The sequence below is a fragment of the Mytilus galloprovincialis genome, chromosome 12 (assembly GCF_965363235.1).
Source record: "Mytilus galloprovincialis chromosome 12, xbMytGall1.hap1.1, whole genome shotgun sequence".
Lineage (NCBI taxonomy): Eukaryota > Metazoa > Mollusca > Bivalvia > Mytilida > Mytilidae > Mytilus > Mytilus galloprovincialis.
The window spans coordinates 71,390,608-71,404,136 of NC_134849.1; the positions used below are offsets into that span (position 1 = coordinate 71,390,608).

A 13,529-nucleotide genomic window follows, 5' to 3' on the forward strand; every position below is an offset into this window, starting at 1 on the left:
AAAACAATTTTTATGTTATAACTAATAAAAATACGCAGTTGTCATTTATAGCAAAAATCATGTTTTGGTTTCATTTGATATGACTTTTTTAATGAAACCAACCGGGGTCAGCTTTCCTACTGTGCTTAGCACAACATTGTGTGCTTTCTTGTTGTTTTTTTTAAACCCACGTTTTCTCTTTTTTAAAGTACTCAAGTATTTGGTTTTGTAGAAATGTAAATTGTTATCAGATCAACATTTTTTATTATATCTTTAAATATAAAAACAATCTATTCTGAACTGAGAAAAGATCATATTTACTTTTTGTTTAAGCCTTGGCAAAGTCAAGGCGTTGAGACTTGGGCCTGCTATTGGTGGTGTCAACAATTTAAAAAAAACGTGATTATTATAACAATACAAAGATGTGGTATTACCTTATAGTTCCAGCATTCCATTCATACTGTTGCTGTTGTATAATAGTTGATATATAGATGTGGTATAATTACCAATGAGACAACTCTCCATAAGAGAGTCATTCAAGTATTACCTTATAGTTCCAGCAGTCCATTCATACTGTTGCATAATAGTTGATATATAGATGTGGTATGATTACCAGAAAAAACAAATGACGTAAACGTAAAAGAACTATAGCTAGGTCACCTTACAGCCTTCAAAAATAAGCAAAACCATACCACAAATTTTGCTATAAAAGGTCCTGAAATGACAAATGTTAAACAATTCAAAGGAGAAACTAATTGCCTGATTTATGTACAGAAAAATCAACCAAAAAAAACCCAAATATGTTATACAGCAATAAAGGAAAACCACTGATATACATCAACAAAGGAAAATCACTGAACTATATGCTCCTGACTTGGTGACAGGCACATGCAGAAAGATTACAAGGACACGAGGGGCACTTTCTATATAAAGGTATACACAGACATAATGCTGGTATGGGTCACTTTTTTGGAATGTCAAATATATCAATGGTGTGTTATTTAAAAATGTATATTAAATGAGTTGTGATTTTCTGATGATGCATGAATGGGTAGGGATTTTAGCATAAATCTATAAATGAATTGGGTGTGTTAATCAAACCCCAGCCGCACGTCTGTACCCAAATTTATAGATTGTCAAATACAGTTGTCCCTTTTAGGTGGTCTAGAAAAAAATAATCAACAGGTGAGGAAAAGGATAAATCGTGTAAGAATTAGAGAAATGTGTAAACTTAATTTTAAAATTAGAGTGGAGTTATAATGTTCTCCTATATGAAAAAAACTTTTACGATAAAATATCTTTATAGATGAAATGGTTCCAACTGAAATAAAATTAATGGCTGACAATAGATCTATTGATTTGTACCTCAAATTACTTGAGTCAGGCTCTGAGAAAAAGAGAGACATACGTTTAGTAGTTGTTGGGAAGAAAAGTGCTGGGAAGACATCATTGATTAGACGATTGTTTGGTGAAGACATTACAGATGTTACCAGTACAAATGGAATCGAAATTCACAAAATAAAATGCAAAGCAATGTCTGATGATGGCATATGGAATAAATTAGATGGTATGATGCATAAGCTTAAATATGTTTCTCTTTTCTTAAGAAAGTAATTTATAACAGTTTTAGTTTCTAGTTTACATAACATATTTTTGAGCAATAATTTGGGTTGGTTTTGGGATGTTCAGTTCTGGAGGCATAGGTCTAACAAGATCTGATTCAAAGTTCCATTTCGATGATTTCAGGTCTTGAATATTCACAATTAGTTCGACGTGTTGGAAAATAGATGAGAGGCATTAATTGGCCAAATGCAAATCTAGTGCATTAAGTTGGGAACATTAATTATGTTAGCTTTTACACAGTATAAGCAAAGGTGAACAACATCAAATAGATAATTCCCCCCCCCTTTTAAGCATAATTAGATGTTATTTGAATAAGATAGGAAAACTGTTATACATACAAAAAATGTAGGAATGTAGATTGTCAAAGGACTTCCTATAACTCTTTATCTACCACTGACAGATATATATATGGTTTTCATCATCGTTCTGTCCGCAGTGACTGATAAATCTGCTTGCATAATCTAGCTTGTTTTCGCATTGACTGATAGATCCATTGTAACATACACTAGCGCAGTCCCGGTGACGGATATTTCCGGAAAATATACCACTATTAAAACCCTTTAGATTGGACAAAACTGTTGGGGAATCCCGAAATGAACCAATGAAATTCGGTTTAACAAATGAATAATCTTTCAACTCGTACATTCCTTTTTAACAAATTATGATGAATTTTACACGTGTTCCGAATTACGATTAAAACAATGGCGGACAAATGGGCTATCAAATTGGATAGCAAAAGTGAAGAATTTGAAGGATTTATGCAATTAGAAAGCAAAATTAGAAGTATCGTAAGGGATAGTTTAGTTTGTCGGAACAAGATTGGGAGTCTTCCGAGGCTGAAGAAGCCAAACATGGACAAATAATTTGAAAACTTTTTTCGTCCTTTAACAACAGCTTTCATGTTTGATAAGGAAAAGAAAGAAATTGATTTGGTATTTGTTTCATTTTTCAATAAATATACAATAAATACTGATTAATTAAACATTTTATTAGAGTACTCATAACACAGCCTTAACAATGTGTGAAAAATTCTCTCACTGCAAATTTTCTCTGGTAGTTAACCTACTATTCAGCTGCAGTAGCTAACTAATCAGCAGTGTGTAGTAGTGAACTGTAAAGGAACCTGTGGTAGATAAGAAAATATTGCACTTTAAAATGATGATTCTTAAATTTTTTCTATATTATCTTTAGTTATATAATTAACAACTATAATTTTTACAGAGGAACGGGATCAGCCTTTCAACATAGCTAAAATGTTAAGTCCCCCCTTATAGGAATTGTTTCCCGTTAATGATAATTGTAACTATTGTTTTACGCTTCCGGATATAATCATGAATCTATAGTAGTTATAGAGTACCTGGAAATAGCAAAATTATCAGCTAAAGATCTTCAAACAAGTTGACATGTCTGAAATTTTTATACCCCCGCTTTGAAAAAAAGAGGGTATACTGTTTTACCTCTGTCTGTCCTTCAGTCAGTCCATCAGTCCGTCAGTCCCTCCGTCCCATGAATATTTTTCGTCGCATTTTTCTCAGGAACTACAATATAAGGATTTCTGAAATTTGGTTTTCAGGGTTTATATAAGCATGATAAGTCTGCTACACCGTTTGATGCATTTTCAGATTCATCACTCGACAACTTCCTGTTTACCGAACACTTGTATTATTTTACACATGATAACCAAGTTGAAAATTTTCGTCACATTTTTCTCAGGAACTACAATACAAGGATTTCTGAAATTTTGTTTAAAGGTTTATATAAGTATGCTATACTGTGTGATGCGTTTTCAGATTCATCACTCAACAACTTCCTGTTTACCGAACACTTGTACTATTTTACACATGATAACCAAGTTAAAAATTTCCGTCACATTTTTCTCAGGAACTACAATACAAGGATTTCTGAAATTTGGTTTCAGGATTTATACAGGTAATCAGCTATACCGTGTGATGTGTTTTCAGATTCATCACTCAACAACTTCCTGTTTACCGAACACTTGCATATTTTTACACTATAAAAATTATCCACTTGCTTGTTCATCCTACTGCTTAAAGGAGTTATTGCTTTTCAGTGCAATATTTACTTATTTATGTTTTATGACAATTTTCATAATAGATAGAAAGAAAATGTTTATCAAAAATTATCAGCAAAAAGATTTATAAATAAGTAAAAAAATCATTGATCACTCCTTATATGAGCTATTGGGCATGCCCTTTATTGAAGATTTTTATACGAAAAAAAAAGATGAATCCACCAGAGACCAATGGCGTAGATTTAAGAAACTATAGGTCACCGTACAGCCGCCAACAATGAGCAAAACCAATATTTTATAGTCAGCTACCCATGTTGTTAGTTTTTGGCTTGAAAACCTTGAAAACTGTAATGAATAGAAAAAACACTAACCATGCTGATCAGCTACAATGACGATATGATCTACAAATAAGACAACATGACTGCAATCAACATTTGACTCATTAGATAATCATCTGTTGACACTTTGTAGTTGTTGTGACAATTTTTATTTTTTTATTTTTTGGGTGAGCTATAATCATGAAACAGTGTTATGATAGGGATGTGGAAATGCTATGCTGGACTTTCTTGGCTCGTACATATTTGAATACCAGGACAAGTATTTATTTGGTCTGGATTGCCCGTGGACAAGTAAAAACATACACTGAAGAAAAAATTCAAATATTTCACAACTTATTAAGATGTATTATTTTTTGTAAATGAAACCAATGTTCAACACACGAAAAACATATTTTTTTTAAGTCAAAACATTAATGTTCATGACGAGAAGTATTAATTTAAACTGGAAATAGGTTACTAACCAGAATAAGAAAAACAAGTTTGCAAACCTGGGTCTCATAGACATTACGGTAAATTTGTCCATTTACCCGATTAGGTTTTATTTGCTATCTAATTGAAGTGTCATTTTAATTTTTTTGGAATGAATTCTATCGAGATGTATAAATACCTGGTAAAAACACCAAGATTGGATAATCAAGACAAAAAGAAAGAAAATAATAACGAAGAGTTGAGATAAATCGGAAAACAGAGGCAGAGAAAGACGTCTTTGTTTTTATTGACATATTTGCTTGATGTTGTATTGAGTAAGATGAAAACACACTGTTGACTGCTGTACCCCTATTTTCTTTACATTTTTACGTATTATGTTTGTTTGTTTTGTTTACACATCCTTGTCAATAAAATCGAATTTTATGCGAATGTCATACAAGTGAGATGTTAAGGTAGCTATAAAACCAGGTTTAATCCACCATTTTCTACATAAGAAATGCCTGTACTAAGTCAGGAATATGACAGTTGATATCATTTGTTTGAAATGTTTGAGCTTTTGATTTTGCCATTTACTTGGAGACTTTCCGTATGGAATTTTCCTCAAAGTTTGGTATTTTTGTTATTTTACTTTTTATACGACCGCAAAAAATTGGTCTCACGTCGTCGTCCGAAGACAATAGGTTTCTGGACAATAACTTTAGTGTAAGTAAATAGAAATCTATGCAATTTAGACACAAGGTTTATAACCACAAAAGGAAGATTGGGATTGATTTTGGGGGTTATGGTCTTAACAGTTTATGAATTAGGGGCCAACAAAGCGGTTCATATAAGAATTTTTGTTGTTTTCTGACACTAACTCGTGTTTAAATGTATGAATCTCTCTGAAATTATACCACAAGGTTCCATACCACAACGGGATGGTTAGGACTGACTCTTTGGGGGTTATGGAATTCGGGGCAAAACAGGGGAGAACAAGGGTTTCCTGGTAAATGGACAATTGAGACAGTTTATAAGCAGTGTAAGGGAGGTAATCCAATTACATTTAAAGAACAATGTTGAGTATGTTTGATTACCTCCCTTACACTGTTTGTAAATTATTTATGAATAAATGTTGTACTTTCTTTCTTTGTCTAAATAAAATTGAGAATGGATATGGGGTATGTGTCAAAGCAACAACAACCCGACCATAGAGCAGATAACAGCCGAAGTCCACCAATGGGTCATCAATGTAGCGAGAAACTCCCGCACCCGGTGGCGTCCTTCAGCTGGCTCCTAAACAAATTTGTATACTAGCTCAGTGATAATGGACGTCATACTTAACTTTGAAATATACACACAAAAAACTAAAATTATAAATCATACAAGACTAACAAAGGCCAGAGGCTCCTGACTTGGGATGGGGTTAAACATAATTTTTTGAGATCTCAACCCTCCCCCTATACCTCTAGCCAATGTATAAAAACAAACGTACAACAATACGCAAAGTAACACCCAGTTTAAGAGACATCCGAGTCTGATTTCAGAATATGAAACAAAAAGAAAATAAACAAAATGACAATAATACATAAATAACAACAGACTACTAGCAGTTACTGACATGCCAGCTCCAGCTCTCAATTAAAACTGATTGAAAGATTTATGTTTTCATCATATGAATATCAGGCACAATCCCTCCTGTAATTAGAAATTAGAATTTGATATTATGACTATATTATCTTGACCGAAAGAATTTTTATTTTTGGAAAAAGGGAAAAGGGGAGGTGAAAAAAAATTTGTGTGTGTGGGAGTGGGGGGTAAATAAGATATTGTGTGGGGGGACAATTTTTTTTACAGATTTTAGATTTTAGAAATAAAAAAAAAAAATTCTTCAATTTTTATTTTTTTTTGCAAACAAAAGGGGGGTCAATATGCAACTGCATAGTGCAAAAGCAAACATATTGAATATAAATTCAAATCATATGACCAATTCTAAATTCTTTGACTACAGTTATTCTGAGTTTGAAACCTATTATGTGTCAAATATTTAATTACAATCCAAATTCAGACCTGTATCAAGCGCAAATATTGTGTCCATTTTTGCCCCAACTTTTCAGGGTTGGACCTCTGCGGTCGTATCCAGCTGCGCTCAGGAAAGCAATTTATTATTAAAAAAAACACAAAAAACCCAGAAACTTGAGTTTCAGAAGTCATTCTAAACAGATTTCCCCTGGATCTCCAGTACAGAAACTTAAAAAAAAAAAATTATTTTTGCACACTTTGTAGGAAACACCGACATCTTTGCTACCAAAAGTCAAACTGATTTGTTGGCAAATCAATAGATTTAAGGGAAACTTCATGATCTATTATTTAGTGTCCATTTCGTCAATGGTTTCAAAACTTAGTACATATACATTTTTACATGTACCTACTGCCTAGCATTTAAAACTATATATGTCTTTTATTAATCCCCTCCCGTCTAAGGGGACTTTAGGTTTGCACTCTGTCTGTCTATCTGTCTGTCTGTCTGTCTGCCTGTCTGTTTTCCGCACTTTCTTCGTCATGCTTGAAGATATTTATTTGAAAGTTAGTATATAGTTTTATCATGACAAGTTAAAGATCAAATTTGAATTTTGTTTTGGTCTGATGATTTTGTGCAGAATTATAAATGGTCCTTGGACTTAGAAAATTCACTTAAATAATCAGTATTCAACATTTTATTTCGTCATGCTTGAAGATATTGACCTGATATTTGTTATATAGTTTACACCATGACAAGTTATAGATCAAGTTAGAATTTTGTTCCAATACATTCAATGTTAAACCAGTATGGAACTGTGTCATCCGTCAGTCCCACAAATCAGTTTTCCACACTTTTTTTCTTCATGCTTGATATTGGCGTTATGGTCCTTGGACTTAAAAAAAATCACTCAAATAATCAGTTTTTTCGTACTTTCTTCGTCTTGCTTGAAGATATTGATTTGAAAGTAAGTATATAATGTTATCATGACAAGTTACATATCAAATTTGAATTTTGTTTCGGTCTGATGATTTTGTGCAGAATTATGGTTCTTGGACTAAAAAAAATCACTCAAATAATTAGTTTTTCCACACTGTCTTCGTCATGCTTGTAGATATTGATTTGAAAGTTTGTATATAGTTTTATCATGACAAGTTACAGATCAAATTTGAATTTTATTTGATCTGATGATTTTGTGCAGAGTTATGGTCCTTGGAGTTAGAATATTCACTCAAATAATCAGTTTTCAAGATTTTTATTCGTCATGCTTGAAGATATCGACTTGATATTTGTTATTTGTTATATAGTTTACACCATGACAAGTTATATTATAGATCAAGTTAGAATTTTGTTCCAATATAATTATATTGAATTTTTAATCGGTATGGAACTGTATTGCCATTCAATACTCACAGAATACTTGTTTTTTTACTGTTGGATATCTGTCTCATTGATGTTAACACCATAACTTCTTTTATTCATACACATAGACAAACATCACTTACATTGTGATACAAAACAAATTTAAGAATCATACAAGCTTTACAGTAAAATACTTCAATATCTATTGGGAAATTCAGGGCAAGTAACCTTTTTCTGGACAAGTAAAATTTATAGTTTTACTTGCCCGGGGATAAATGCTCACAACAAATATTTCAACACCCCTGAATGACATTATAGCCAAAAACACAAAAAAGAGTATGTGCCTTTCAATTGTGTTACCTAATTATGTACAGACATGACCAAACTCATTAATCTGCAACGGTAGATGAATTAGCTATGATTTTTGACATTATTAAGTTAAAATAAATAAAATGTTGGTTCTAAACAAATATCATTGTTTAAAAATTGCGCATGCATACTAGATAATAGTTTATTATTAGCTGCATTAGCTTGGTTAAAAATATGCCCCAAAACTTCGTTGTAATAGTATGGTCTAGATAATAATCTCACTTCATTTGCATCCTTATCAAGCGTTACATGGTTTGATTTTAGGCAAAGAATGTGCTCATCATGTTTAGTTTTTGGAATGAAAGTCAGCAGAAAAGTAGGGACGTCAGCATTAAGACTGGTTATGTTGACTGATTAGACCTCTTATACAAGTTAAAATTAAAAAGATGATGCACATTACTTTTTTCTCTCCTGTGACGAAAGTCGCAGAAAGCGAGACTTAGGGATTGCATTTCATGTGATGGTGACGATGACGACAGCGTCAACAACTGTTAAGTTTTCTGCTTAAGATAGTTTGATTTTAAGGCCCTGCCCCCTAGGTCATGGTCAAGTGAATTTGAATTAATTAGCAAATTTGAATATTAAGTTGTCTGCTTAAGTTAGTTTGATAAACACTACTTGCAATAGATCATTGATAGTTTGTATGAAGTTGCATTATACTAGAAAATAACCTAAAATATGCAGAAATGACTGAAACCATGCGATGTCATTGCAAGTACTTAAATTTATCACCACTCACTCATATTGGAAACCAAAATTTCAAGAATTTTCAAATATTTTAGATCATCAATAAGAGCTTCCATCTAGAAAACAACTGTTTACTTAAGATTTGAAAACAATGCATTACATGCTGTTTTTATAAAGTTCTAAATTTCCACTTTACAAACGTGGAATAACATATTTGTGTTTAACTTTCTTTATTATTTTTTTTGTAATTTTGTAGCATGTAATTGAGAGAAATCGAAAAGTAATCATGTACATTTGTGTACATACAAAAATCAGAGTAATCGATTATTATTCGAATACACAAAAATCCTTCAAGTAATAGATTATTAATCGATTACATTTGTCAGTAATCATGCCCATCCCTGATTCAGTACATTAGAGGCTCTGTCCCCTAGGTCATGATCCAGTGCTCTTTGAATTAATTAGCATGTTAAGTTTTCTGCTTAAGTTAGATTGATAGAAACTACTTTCAATAGATAATGATACTTGCTATTACGTTACATTACTGTCTGTACATCTCAGTTTGTCAACCATTTTCAGGTCCTGTCCACTAGATCATGGTCCAGCGACTGTATAAATAAACAATGTTGCTGTCCATCAGATTGTTTTTTATCAGAATTTTATGCTTGTTTTTTATCAGAATTTTATGCCTACGGAAGAGACATATCTCTATGCCAACAATTTATTTATCTATGATATGATATCTCACAGAATTAAGGAATATTATCATTACACAGTATTTCGTTTGTTATTTATAATAATCTTTTCAAAATTGACATTTTGTCACATGCCTTTCTTTGGATGTTATCTCGAATGCGAATTAGAGGTTTTCCAGCTGCAAAATGTAGATCAATGCTTCATCAAAATTGTGTCTTTTTCAAAATTTTCTGTGAATCTTTCTAAAATTTCTGATAATTATGTTTTAGTATAAATCAAACTTAGAGTTCCGAATCAATTCTGCTAGCTAATGCTGCTTTATCATGTGAAGATATTGATATACAATGTTTTGTGATTTCCCACGAGACAGCTATCCACCAAAGACCAAAAGACGAGGGTTTAATTAAACAATTACAACTCACTGTTTACCTTCAAAATGATACAAAAACCCCACTGTCGCATGGTGGTTCAAGTTTATTTTATACTGGGATCTCACATTTTTTTAATATTATTGTAAATTTTCTATTGATAGGAACCAATGGAGAAACTGAAATTCATGCAAGACTCTTGAAACCATTCAAAGGAACAATTGAAGCATCAGCAGAAGAAGCCCATAAAGCTGTGAAGGAAAACACACCATCAACAAGTTTTGATGAATCAGAGACAGTAACCCAGCAGCCTAAAATAATGTTACCTTCAGTTACAACTGAATCTCAAGTTGAACCTCCAGTAACCACTGAATCTCAAGTTGAACCTCCAGTAACCACTGAATCTCAAGTTGAACCTCCAGTAACCACTGAATCTCAAGTTGAACCTCTAGTAATCTTGCAGCAACGAAACCAAGCATTAGAACAAGCAAAAATGGAAATTGAAGCCATGCTTAAATCTAATGTTGATTTACATGACAAAGAGGAGTATGCCACATTATTGTTATGGGATTTTGCAGGAGATGAAGAATTTTACCACACACATCAAACTTTTTTATCACAAGATGCGATTTATCTTGTCGTAACAAAACTCAATGAGGCTGACGACAAAAAAGCAAAAGGTAATATATCATATACACTTATATGCGGCCAAGCTTAGCGAAAGGTAGTGCGTGCGAGGTAATCAGTCAAACAAACTTTATTAGATTAACTCGTAAAGGAATGATCTTTTTCATTGGCCAATTCAAACCTTGGCCCTCACACCTGCAAAAATAGAACACGCGTACTATAAGTTGAATGGACTGATCAGTATTCACGTAGCCGGTCAAGGTTGTTTTAACCTCCATCGTCGTATGCACGTACATTATTGTATTCTTGATTATCCCATAGCAATTCTAGCTTTTCAATGCTACATGTATGTGCATGTAAAATTATTTTTCATATTTAGTCTGTGGACAAAGTTTTTAAAATTAAATAACTTTTTTAAACTATCCTGGATTTCTACCAAACTTGGACAGAAGCTTGTTATTGATCATAAGAGTATCCAGAAATAAATTTTGTAAAAAAACAATCCTGTTTTTCAGAATTTTATCTATAAATGGACTTAGTTTTTCTGCAAGTTAACATTACATATTCACTCTGTGGTTAACGTTTTTGTCGAGTGAGCCTATGACTTTTGTCGCATTATTGTAGGGTGTACATGTCTAGCTGGCAGGTGTCATCTGACTTTGACCTCATTTTAATGGTTTAGTGGTCAAAGTTAAGTTTTTGAGTTTTGGTCTTTTTTTATAATACTATATGCACAAGGGCAACTATATTTGATGTATGAAAATATTTTATGATCTATAAGTCAGTCGTACAGGTTTGATTTGACCTTGACCTAATTTTCTCGGTTCATTGCTCAGTATTAAGTGTTTGTGTTTTAGTCTGTTTTTGTTAAACTATAACATGTATAAGCAATAGGTTATATATAACTATATTTGTTGTATGGAAGAATTGTTAGCTGTACGTGCCTGCCTGGCATGGTTCATCTGACCTTGACCTCATTTTCATGGTTCATTGGTCGATGTTTAGTTTTCTTGGTTAATGTTAGGTTTATGTGACAGTTGTAATAAAGCTTTATATTAAGGACTATCAACATAATATCAATGATTAGTAAAGAAGGCGAGACATGTCAGCATGTTAAAATTTTAATAACTTTCTTAAACTATCCTTGATTTCTACCAAATTTGGACAGAAGCTTGTATATAATCAAAAGCTAGTCTCTAGAAGAAAATTTTGTAAAAATATATTTCCTGTTTTTTAGTATGTTACTTATATATGGGCTTAGTCTTTCTTCCAGTTAACATTACATACAGTCTGCAGTTAAAGTTCTTATAACATTTATAAGATTCATAAGGTAGGCGAGACACTATGTTCCGCGGAACTCTTACAAATTTTTGTTAAACAAATTATCCATTCATTTCTATGCTAGTAAGTAATTTTGTTTACTTCAAAACAGTGTCAAATCTGCTGAATCAAATATTATGCTATATGAAAAATAAGGAAATCTGCTTACTGGTATTTTAGCATTATATTCTGCATTAATTTAGACATGTTCAAAGCAGATATAATAAACGCATCCAATAAGTTCAATACTTTTGTGCACAAGATAATGCAATGTTCACTGCGCTATGACAGAGTTTCAAATGACGTAATGTTGCTTGTGATTTGCCATGAATTGACTCGATAAATTAGTTAATTATTTTGTTGTCTCTATTATTTAAGTGATTTTCATTTTTTTTTAATAATTACAAAATACCTTTGAACTCAACTTATATTTAGACAACTGTCTGTTGTTATATACAACCTGTACGATTATGAGTCTGACATATTGTATAGACAACTGTCTGTTGTAATATACAACCTGTACGATTAAGAGTCTGACATATTGTATAGACAATTGTATGTTGTTATATACAACCTGTACGATTAAGAGTCTGACATATTGTATAGACAATTGTATGTTGTTATATGCAACCTGTACGATTATGAGTCTGACATATTGTATAGACAGTTGTATGTTGTTATATACAACCTGTACGATTAAGAGTCTGACATATTGTATAGACAATTGTCTGTTGTTATATACAACCTGTACGATTAAGAGTCTGACATATTGTATAGACAACTGTCTGTTGTTATATACAACATGTACGATTAAGAGTCTGACATATTGTATAGACAACTGTCTGTTGTTATATACAACCTGTACGATTATGAGTCTGACATATTGTATAGACAACTGTCTGTTGTTATATACAACCTGTACGATTAAGAGTGACATATTGTATAGACAACTGTCTGTTGTTATATACAACCTGTACGATTAAGAGTCTGACAATTGTCTGTTGTTATATACAACCTGTACGATTAAGAGTCTGACATATTGTATAGTCAACTGTCTGTTGTTATATACAACATGTACGATTAAGAGTCTGACATATTGTATAGACAACTGTCTGTTGTTATATACAACCTGTACGATTATGAGTCTGACATATTGTATAGACAACTGTCTGTTGTTATATACAACCTGTACGATTAAGAGTGACATATTGTATAGACAACTGTCTGTTGTTATATACAACCTGTACGATTAAGAGTCTGACATATTGTATAGACAACTGTCTGTTGTTATATACAACCTGTACGATTAAGAGTCTGACATATTGTATAGACAACTGTCTGTTGTTATATACAACCTGTACGATTAAGAGTCTGACATATTGAATAGACAACTGTCTGTTGTTATATACAACTTGTACGATTAAGAGTCTGACATATTGTATAGACAACTGTCTGTTGTTATATACAACCTGTACGATTAAGAGTCTGACATATTGTATAGACAACTGTCTGTTGTTATATACAACCTGTACGATTATGAGTCTGACATATTGTATAGACAACTGTCTGTTGTTATATACAACCTGTACGATTAAGAGTCTGACATATTGTATAGACAACTGTCTGTTGTTATATACAACCTGTACGATTAAGAGTCTGACATATTGTATAGACAGTTGTATGTTGTTATATACAACCTGTAC

The 13,529-nt window shown here is 32.3% G+C and overlaps 1 protein-coding gene across 1 annotated transcript in view; it reads left to right on the forward strand.

Moving 5' to 3' along the window:
- LOC143053755 (uncharacterized) overlaps nucleotides 1-13,529 on the forward strand; it is a 213,666-nt gene that overhangs the window by 177,030 nt on the left and 23,107 nt on the right. The window contains exons 7-8 of the mRNA XM_076226532.1: nucleotides 1,286-1,546; nucleotides 10,044-10,559. Coding sequence (XP_076082647.1) covers nucleotides 1,286-1,546; nucleotides 10,044-10,559 — 777 coding nt within the window. The remainder of the gene's footprint in view (nucleotides 1-1,285; nucleotides 1,547-10,043; nucleotides 10,560-13,529) is intronic.